The 10,708-nt window shown below is 33.1% G+C and overlaps 2 protein-coding genes across 4 annotated transcripts in view; one reads left to right on the forward strand and one right to left on the reverse strand.

The window, feature by feature from the left end:
• Nucleotides 1-6: 6 nt before the first annotated feature.
• On the forward strand, nucleotides 7-6,512 carry LOC115233784 (DNA repair protein REV1). Of its 2 annotated transcripts, none has more exons than XM_029804366.1 (7): nucleotides 7-1,084; nucleotides 1,289-1,392; nucleotides 1,544-2,999; nucleotides 3,264-3,705; nucleotides 3,837-5,046; nucleotides 5,963-6,105; nucleotides 6,319-6,512. In XM_029804366.1, the coding sequence occupies exons 2-7, from the start codon at nucleotides 1,339-1,341 to the stop codon at nucleotides 6,491-6,493; spliced, it is 3,480 nt and encodes a 1,159-aa protein (XP_029660226.1). In that variant the 5' UTR covers nucleotides 7-1,084; nucleotides 1,289-1,338; the 3' UTR covers nucleotides 6,494-6,512. The 2 variants fall into 2 exon arrangements, with proteins under 2 accessions (XP_029660226.1, XP_029660225.1); XM_029804365.1 differs by having other exon boundaries at nucleotides 1,332-1,392.
• The window catches only part of LOC115233787 (GMP synthase [glutamine-hydrolyzing]), a 6,486-nt gene continuing 1,384 nt past the window's right edge, over nucleotides 5,607-10,708 (reverse strand). For both annotated transcript variants that reach the window (XM_029804372.1, XM_029804373.1), the window contains exons 2-9: nucleotides 9,688-9,950; nucleotides 9,366-9,578; nucleotides 8,949-9,246; nucleotides 8,343-8,820; nucleotides 8,032-8,273; nucleotides 7,787-7,957; nucleotides 7,245-7,676; nucleotides 5,607-6,925 (exon numbers count right to left, since the gene is read on the reverse strand). In XM_029804372.1, coding sequence (XP_029660232.1) covers nucleotides 6,824-6,925; nucleotides 7,245-7,676; nucleotides 7,787-7,957; nucleotides 8,032-8,273; nucleotides 8,343-8,820; nucleotides 8,949-9,246; nucleotides 9,366-9,578; nucleotides 9,688-9,902 — 2,151 coding nt within the window. In that variant the 5' untranslated portion in view covers nucleotides 9,903-9,950 and the 3' untranslated portion in view covers nucleotides 5,607-6,823. The remainder of the gene's footprint in view (nucleotides 6,926-7,244; nucleotides 7,677-7,786; nucleotides 7,958-8,031; nucleotides 8,274-8,342; nucleotides 8,821-8,948; nucleotides 9,247-9,365; nucleotides 9,579-9,687; nucleotides 9,951-10,708) is intronic.

Raw genomic sequence — 10,708 nt, forward strand, 5'->3', positions numbered from 1 at the left:
ATATACATACATATATATATAACTGTCATGTTTTAATTGAAGAATAATAAGAAGACAGATTTCATATAGAGAATTTAATATAAGCAACTTGCATCAAATAGCATTTTGTAAATCTTCTACCATGTAACATACTATAATATTTTACGATTATTTTACAGAGAGAAATACACACATTCTATAAATATGTTTGAATACAGAGCACTCGTCTGAAGTCTCTAATCTTACATACATTGCCATTTATACTTAAGCAATTTCTCTCTTCATTGTTATTCTCAATGTTATTTTATATAAGAGATCTGTTATCTTTTATATAGAGATACATTTTAAATATTACATATTATAGTATAATGAGATGTACATCAAATTAAATATTACAGTATAATGAGATGTACATCATGTTGTTGTCAATAAGTGTAAAAACTGATGTATTAATGTAACATTAATACATGAAAGATGTGTTAATAATAATTGTATATTACTAAAATAACGAAAATTTAGTAATAAAGAAAGAGGTATTTTTAAATATAAGTTTTATTTGTTGTATTTTTTTTAAGGTATTGAAAAGTCAGTTATAAATTTTCAGAGATTAAGTATTTAAAAATAAGATTATTTACTTCTGATATACGATTAACATCAATAATACTATATGATAAGAAAATAAATAACGCGTTATTATACATAAAGTTTAAAAAAATTACATATATGTGTTTTGCGCTGAGAGTGTGCGTGTGTATGTGTGTGTGTGTGTGTCAAACAAGCAGTTGTTTTTGATTGGTCGAGCAACAGGTGTCATGAAATTAACAGCTGATAAGTCAGAGAAGCTTTTTAAGTCGCATAAAATGGCGCGAAAGCGATACAATGCCAAATATTGAATGTTTACATTGACATATGTATTGCATGTGTGACTTTTTATTAATTTTTCATTATAACATCGGTGCGACAGATGATCAGAAAGACAGATGATGGAAATTAGAAATGATTTTTGAATACAAACATTTTTAACGATAAATGTAGACATAATTCATTATGCTGCAATGATTGTACAAAAATATACAGAGTTATATAAATCATCGATTGTCATTACGTAAGTTATGATTTAAAAGTCAACATAATGGAAATAAATTATCAATTTCAAGATTGTACGCGATGCAACCTTTTCTATGTTTGAGGTTACAAACACTGTAATTAACCTTACATAAGAGAGAAACAGAGAAATTATTTCAAATTTTAAGATCTCTGAGAAAGCTATAATTAATAAACTATTAATCCTTTTCTCTCTTTTTTTTAGTGCATGTATTACATGACAATTACTTTACATAATTAAATTTTAGTTCAATTATGTCAAAAAAGAAAAGGGATCATGCTTGGAGCGAAAATGGCTTTGAAGATTGGGTAAGTAAAAGAGAATATCAACATTTAATATTATATTTATCCACTTATATAAATTGAATTTTAAATTATTATACTAATATTAGATTATTCACAAATAAAAATTACCTCCATGTTATTTAATTCATGTATTTTAACAATGAATTTATTTTAGGGTGGTTACATGGCTGCAAAAAAAGCTAAACTTGAGGAGCAGTTTCGTGACACAGCCAATAAAGAATTTAAAGAATCGTCGAAGCTATTTGAAGGAATTGCAATATTTGTAAACGGTTATACAGATCCAACATCTGATGAGCTGAGACGTCTAATGATGATGCATGGAGGCCTGTATCATCATTATATGCGTCCTAAAATCACGACTCATATTATAGCATCCAATCTACCATATTCTAAAATAATAATGTACAGAAAGAGCCAAAATCCAATTCCTATATGCAAACCACAGTGGATCATTGACAGCATTGCAGCCGGAAAAGTCTTGAATTTTCAAAATTACTTACTTTATTGCAATAGCACTAATGTGCAACCTCTGTTGGCATATACATTAAACAGTAACAAGATTAAAGCCAATACTAGCTCAGCTACACACAATGAACAAAATATTGATAAGTCTAAAGCTTCAGCAATCATGGTTAACAATGAGACTGATATAAATAACAGAAATATATCGAAACACAATGCAATTAATAACGCATCAAAACATGATACAATCAGCACTTGTCAACAAGAACAATCGAATACAAGGACTTTGAATACAAGAACAAATGCACAATCAACAAGAGACGCTGAATTTTTGTCAGCATTTTACAGTAATTCGAGATTACATTATATCGCCACTATGGGAACCACTTTTAAAGATTATGTTAACGAGCTGAGGGATAAAAGTGATGGGGTATTTTCCGGACTTGAGCATTTAATAAAATTAAAAGAAGCAAGAGGCCCTTCAGCTTCAGGTGATTGCGAATCAGACCCTGAAGATGAAATAATATGTTATACAGATAAAGTAAAACACAAGCGAGAATCTATTATAATGCATATTGATATGGATTGCTTCTTCGTGTCTGTTGGAATTAGGAATAGACCGGAATTGCGAGATCAACCGGTAGCCGTAACACACGCAAAAGGCAATACATTTTCGGCAAATTACGACGGCAAGGAAGAATTTGGATCATTATCGGAAGTTGCTTCGTGCTCCTATGCGGCAAGGAAGGCTGGTGTAAAAAATGGCATGTTCCTGGGAGAAGCGCTGAAACTGTGTCCAAATCTGAAAACGATTCAATATGATTTCGAGGGTTATAAGGAAGTTTCTTACATATTATATGATACGGTAGCATCTTATACATTAGATATCGAGGCAGTAAGTTGCGACGAAATGTATGCGGATTGCACAAAAATTCTTGAAGCGTCTGCATTGTCACCATTGGAATTTGCCACTATAATCAGGAAAGAGATAAAGCGAAAAACAGATTGCCCGGTGTCCACAGGATTCGGCAATAACAGGTTGCAGGCGAGATTGGCAACGCGAAAAGCTAAACCTGATAATCAATTCTATTTGAGTAAACAGAATGTGGAGACATATATACGGACTTTAGATATAAGAGATTTACCAGGTATATTTGAATTATCAATGTCGTTTACGATTTTAAAAAATGTGTGTGTGTGTGTGTGTGTATCTATAAAAAAACGCACACTCTCATATTAAAAAAATATCTTAAATTTTTTTTTGATAAATATGAAGTTTGTAGAAATATGTATGTTTTATCCAATGAACATGAATATTGTAGCCTGTGTGCTTCCATTTTCATTTGATTATATTTTATATTTTATTATATTTTATCTTAATAAAATTAATTTGTCTCATCTCGATATTTTAGGAGTTGGTGGAACGACAACACATAAGCTACATAAAATGAATGTGCATTCATGTGAGGATCTGCAGAAGATTTCATTGAGTGTTTTACAGAAAGAATTCGGCAAAAAGATGGGAGAGCAGTTGCATAAAATGTGCCGCGGATTGGACGACACAAGACTGAATCTGGAACATGTCAGAAAATCAGTATCAGCTGAAATCAATTACGGTATAAGATTCCGGAACGATAACGATGCCATCGATTTTTTGAGCAAATTATCCACGGAGGTGTGCAATCGATTAACAGCAATTCGTGCAAAGGGTAGATGCATCACGCTAAAACTCATGGTCAGAGCCGAAGAAGCACCGATACAAACCGCGAAGTTCATGGGTCATGGTCCCTGCAATTATATAACAAAATCGAAAAATCTTATAGCGGCTGTCGATGACGTCAATATTATCAGAAAGTAAGTTTCTAATGCTGTTGATTCGTTGCGTATTAATGTGTTCTATTTATCTTGCGTATTTATATTTTATAAAAAAAAAATATAAAAGAATTAATGTTTAAGTATGTGTGTGTGTGTGTTTTGCTATGCAGGGAAGTTATAAGCATTTGGAATCAATTGCATTTAACACCTGAAGATATGAGAGGAATTGGAATACAAATAACCAGATTAGAAATATGTAAGACTAAGCAGAATAAAGGCAACTTGATCAATTTCTTTAGTAAAAATGCAAAATTACAAACATGTGACCAAATGTTGAGTAATGACGATAAAAATCGACGCGACTCGAATTTCAGCAAGAGTTCTAAATTGGACAGTTCTAAAATGCCTTTAACTGCAGAATCATCACTCGGAACAAAAAATATTTTTGATGCAAAAATTAATAATTTGATAGAATCTTCCAATGTACATAAGGATGAATGTTTACCAATTCCATGTAACATTCAAACTAAATCGACGACAGCTGAAACAAAAGATAAAAAATTACATAATTGTAAGGCACATGAAAATATTACTAAAGCAAAAGATTTATCTGGAAAATCAAGTAAGAGAGCGATACAAAGACAGACATCCCAAGAGAATTTTTTCAGACATACGAAACCGAGTAGCGGAAAATCGTCGAAATACGAGATACCGCAACTACAAGACATTGATATGTCCGTGTTAATCGAATTACCCGCGGATATAAGAAACGAGATATTTGACGAATACAAAAGAAATAAGAGACAACAGTCTCACATAGCCGCGCACATCGCTGATCCGATAAATGAAGTTTCGGATGACGAAACAAGTTCAAATACACAGAACTTTTCGCAAGTTGATCCGGATGTTCTATCAACTTTAATGAAAGACGACTTGCATCCCGATGTGCAACGCGATGTGCAGGTCTATTGTAATATGAAGAGAGAAGCGAATAGAGTAAATTTGAGAGAAGCCAATAAAAATAGAAGTAATGAACAATTGCAAGGAGCAAGTTTGTTTTCGAAGACCAATGATAGTAATAGGAATACGAAAAATATTGTAAATAATACTCGTATAAATGAAACTGCATGTGTACCGCAAGAAGATAAAATATTACATGCGAAGGACCAATTACGCGAAAAAGACTATATCAACAAAATAAATTCCACATTGTGTCGCCATAATCGTATCGAGATTTCACACAATGATGCTGCGATGGATAAAGCCGATACCTTTATTTTACAGAATTTAAGTATTTTACATAACAATGAGAACATAGATAAACATCAGGAAATGTTAATTACTCTCGTGAATCATCTCTTCGCTCTTCCATTGCAACAGGTACCACATATATATAATCATTCGTTAAAACAAATTATTAAGTAGGAACTGAGTGTTCGCGTATTCTATCTTTTTCTTGTGAGATCTGGCGCACGTAATTGTTGCAATTCCAATTGATATTAAACAGTAATATGTATATGTTATACAAAATTATATTCTTAGTAAATAATACAAATTAATTTTCTGCCATAATAACATATCAGAATCCTGTCTCTTTCTCTCTCTCTTATATTTACCAAATTTTATATTTTACAAAAAACGGCAATTTTTTTTTTCGAAATGTGACATTTTCTTTATCTGCAAATACTTGGCTTATGTATACATTACACGTTTAAATCCCTCAATCTGTATGTAAAATCATCATGTAGATGCGTGCAATATAGTTAATATGTAAATATCGTAAATATGACCACATCATGCCGAACATTAAATGGTAATTGTGACATTGTCATAATAACGAGTAAAACCATGGAAAATTTATGTCTAATAATAAATAAACATCAGTGTCGGTAATATTTCATGAGAATTATTAGCTTATCACAGTACATTGCGCAGTGCCATTTTATTTCACGATATATAATTCCAGTTTTAGATTCTCTTATCATACAAATAGAAATAACCACACTTTGAAAACTTAGATCTAGTTTATAAACAAACGTGTGGTATAAATCGTTAACGCACTTGTTTTCATATATATGTATATCATTGAAATAAATAACTAAGAAATGTTCGATTTTTCTTCCATTATATTAAATAATTAAGAATCTTCAATGAAAAATTATATCTGCTTTTAATGCTTTGTAATAATTTCATCAATTAATATATACATACGGATTATTGTTAAGAAAAAACTATATTAAAATATATGATGATATTTTTTGGCCTCAGTATTGAATTGAACGGAATATTTTCATAGGTAAAAATACAGATACAAACATGGGTCACTAAGTCTAAAGTCGTGAATGAAGTGGACTTTTTATCACTTGCGACGTTCCTCAGCATGCTTCCACAGAAGAAACGTATCGAGGATTTGCATATCTTGTTGAAAACCATGCACAGGTAAATTATCTCTATCAAATGTTTGTATTGTAGTAGAGGTTTTTCGTTTTAACCGTAATTTTCCGTATAACGCGCAAATGGATAATAAATAATAATAAAGCTGGAGATTTTAAGCAATGAATATCGCTTTACTCGCTTATGATCGATAAATAAAAATATTCGACATATGATACATTAAATATTATTATATGCCTTCTTATGTCTGTATTGCAGATGTATAACAAAAATTGAGGACTGCACTTGGCATAAGACATACAGGAGAACCGTGAAACATGTTCAACGTTATATGCAGATAGAATACAACAACAATATAATGGTACCGTCGATCAGATGCAATGATTCGAGATGTAATAACGGTGATTGTGAATACGAAATCTCGGAAATTTAATAAATTAAGACTTCTATAATCAAAGTGTAGTAAATATAAGAAACCTATTTACAAGCAAACATATATAATACTTACCTTTAAATTTTTAATCGAACGCAAATGCCATTCTTTGTCTAGAGAAGCCAGTAATACACGACTCGATTAATGCATACCTTTGAAAAAGTTTGCTCGAAGGTCTTGTATAAATTAGTAAGAAGTCATTAACCTCGAATTCGTGTATCTTTATCGTAATATTATATATATATATATTTTTTAAATATACTTTTTTTCACTTTGTCGTTACGCGCGCAGGGATGGTGAAAAAATAGAAAGGGGCCAGATGAGCGTTCACTACTCCCATTCAGTTGTTCCCGGTGGTTTAGACGTTAGGTCATATAAAACGCGTGAAATACCGGGCACCGTGGATATTTCAGTCACCATCTTTTTCACCACCTGCAAAACATGATTGAAGTCAATTACAGATGTATTTATATGTACGATTACTTTTATGAGAGAGAATTTAAACAGCCTAACTATATAAAATTCCACAATATCATTCAACATTTTTTCTTTATATAAATTTCATGTAAATTTTCTTCATCGTCCTCCTATAAGAATTTATTATCTTTCTTTTCTTACGAATATATGAATGCAAATATAACATCAGATAATTGAATATCGATGCATCAAATATATGGATACAAATATACAATGAATAATAATCCATTGTGACATATATTATAGATATGGAAAGGTTGCATATGAAGCTTACATGTATTGGCAAATCTTTGCCGGGAATGGCGGGCGTGCCAGTCATAAAATCGTTAGTACAGAACGGCCTGAGCACAACGGAACGTTGACAAGACAGCGTTCGGCATGCCGCGTCGCGATCGAAGTGTATCGGGATTAGAACAATGGGCATCTGGCTGATGGTTCCCATACAGCCGTTTGAAGTTAACACTTGATTAGCCAAGTGATCCGCTTGCCGCAGCGTCGCTATCACATTGGAGGTGAGATACGTAGGCGTGATGTCCTGAATTGGATGATGAAGTTGCGGTCCGAAGATATAGCACACACGATTAACGTTGTGACACACGCGCGGGATTAGTTTTGCGAGGAACAACATATCTTCCCATTCCACTCCCTCGGATACAGTCTCTTCGCACGACAAGCCTACCACGTAGCTGTAACTTCTCCGATCGCCCTGTAAACAGATTGAAGATGTTTAGTATCCAAATATAACGAAAAATAGAATATCTTATTGACGATCTTAATTTCTTTCTTTTTCTTTTTGCAATAAGATTTTTCAAGTACCTGAACTCCTACACTACGAATGGGCAGGAGAGTCGCTGCGATATGACGATGACTCGAGACCCTGCGGAGTTGTTGACGTTCGAGTTCGGTCGTCGTGCCTTCCACCCGATTCAACAACGCGTGTTTCTTCTGAAGCATCTGCTCGTACTCTGCCATTATTTTGACTATCACCTGCAAGCAAATATCAATGTCAATTGAAGAGTTAACTTAAGGATTAATGTATTTGCTTCGTGCTTTCGTAATACCTGCGTTTCGGAAAAATCTTTTTCTATGTAAGGCTCATCCGCGCATAGGATTCGCACTGCGAGTCCAGGACCGGGAAACGGATGACGCGCGACGAGCGCTGCCGGCAATCCGAGATCGCATCCCAACTGTCTCACCTCGTCCTTGTGAAAATCTTTCAACGGTTCGACTACATGTCCCTGCGCTCTTAATACTCGCACAAGCTCGCTGTCGTTATGGTGCGTCTTTATGGCGTCCGCTTTACCTAAATGGATAAAATTCGCATTATTGTCTCACAAAGGAGTTAATTAAAAATTGTGAAAATGATACTTACCACTGACTAAGGAGCTTGCACTTTCTATAAGATCGGGCCTGAGAGTGCCTTGCCCGAGGAAAACATCCTCCGGCTTCAATCCCATCTCCGCCATCGCCTCATTTGCGACTCTTACAAAAACGTCCCCTATGATCTTTCGTTTCTCTTCTGGATTGGTAGTTTCGCATAACATCTTGGTTAATCTGGTTCTCGGGCTACTCGTTGCGCCGCATATTCCTTTATTATTCGTGACATTAGCGTTTATCATAGGCGCGACATTGTCCAATGGGACAGTTGTCGTGCCTTGCATGAAATAGCGACCAGCGTTCACTACTCTTAACGTTACACACAATTGGGCTAGACTTTGTTCAACGAATTGCGTTTCTCCCTTACGCATGAAACCGTTATTAATGTGTAGTGCTATAACTTGCTCCTTACTTAAAGCTTTTTGTAACAGAGCCGCGCACACCGTCGAGTCCACGCCACCGCTCACCAATAACTGCAAGTTTTTAGATAAATATTTTAATGAAATATCTTTCATTATATATATTTAAAGTTTTATACACTTTTGTAATATTATTTTAAGAGCTTAACGATTTAATGTGCGAGTGTTCATAAATTCCTTACCAAAACTTTTTTATCGCCTACAGTATTTCTGATATATTGTATACATTGAGCCTCCCGATCGCGGAGCGTATAATTGCCCGTAAGGCCCGCGATACCGAATAAAAAGTTGTGTAACATCGATTTTCCATTGGGCGTCAGATCCACTTCTGGATGAAATTGCACGCCATACAAATTCATCTTATCACTCGCTATACCCGCTATAAAGCTTGACGATCTGGCAGTAGTACGAAAACAGTCGGCTACCCTGTCTATGCTATCTCCGTGCGTTAATAGTACCATTTGTTCTTTGTCCAAGCCCCTAATAAATAATTTATCATATCTTACAAGTTTTGTGATATCATTAAAAATGTACTTTTGTAGAATCAGGCAAAAGTATTGTCTAATCAAAAAATATTTTTCAAATTGCAATTTACATACTTAAATAATAGGCACTTGGTATCAACTTCAATGGGAAATTGACCATCTTCTCGACTCTCCCTTCTGGTTACAGTACCACCAAATTCTTTGTTTATCATTTGCATTCCATAACAAATACCTAATACAGGGATTCCTATTCGGAAGATATCGGCATCATATCTGGGTGCATCTTCCGCATATACTGAGCTAGGACCCCCAGAAATTATAATAGCTCTAAAAAGAACAATGCGCACAATCAATAAATTCATATTTACTTTACACTAACAAGTCAAGAAATGGCAACAACAAAAAGAAATTTATATTAAACACATGCATATCTTACTTGTATCCTTTCTCTTGAAGAGTAAATGCCGGCGTTTCGAGTGGCAGAATTTCACTATGGACATTTAATTCACGAATCTTTCGGTCTATCACTTTTCCATATTGTGCACCTGCATCTAAGATAGCCACTCTTTCATCAACAATGTCCTTGGCTACTTCATCGGCACCGTTATTTCTCTCAGCGCGAAACAGCAATCCATCGCCACTTTTTTCCATTTCAATGTTACGTTTGTCAATATTATTATAGCTGTTATATTATTAAATCTATAACAATTTGATAAGAAAAGAAACATGTATAAAATATATTGACATGAAAAAATACATGTAAACAAACAGTATTAAGTGTCATTGAATATATAAATGTAAGAAATATAAATTATAAATTATATAATACGATATTTAATTATACTATAAAAATATATCTATAGAAACTTTTTCTACTTAAGAAAAAAATCTATATATCCATCTTCCTCACTCGCAAACATAATATTGTTTTATCTCATTCATAATTTCTGTGTATATTACAATGTAATAATTATATATACAATCTATCTAATGGTGAAATATTTTACTTAAAATGTTATCACCCTATTAGTCTTTACAATCTACATAATTAAACTTGTTCAACATTGTTATTATTTAATATATTTATCAATGACACCAATGACAAAGTTCAAATACATTTAATGCTGAAAACTTGAGCAACAAAATTAAATGTGCAATTAACTTGGCATTTCTTAGAAACGTGCAGGAATCATCTTTTGTATATTGCTTTAAACCATACAATACACACACACACACATACATATTTTATTAATTATAATAAAAAATTTACAAAATATGTAGATAGCATAAATATTTGCAATTTAATATTGACATATCACAATTCCTTAATAATGCAACATAGGAGCAATAAATACTTTTTAGCCACTTTATAAAAATGGATTTTTTAATTGATTATTGAACATGTAATTTTTTCTAACATTTGCATACTACTTTTTTTCCATTATATATATATATAT

Source organism: Formica exsecta, unplaced genomic scaffold, assembly GCF_003651465.1.
Source record: "Formica exsecta isolate Colony F162 unplaced genomic scaffold, ASM365146v1 scaffold191, whole genome shotgun sequence".
Taxonomy (NCBI): Eukaryota; Metazoa; Arthropoda; class Insecta; order Hymenoptera; family Formicidae; genus Formica; species Formica exsecta.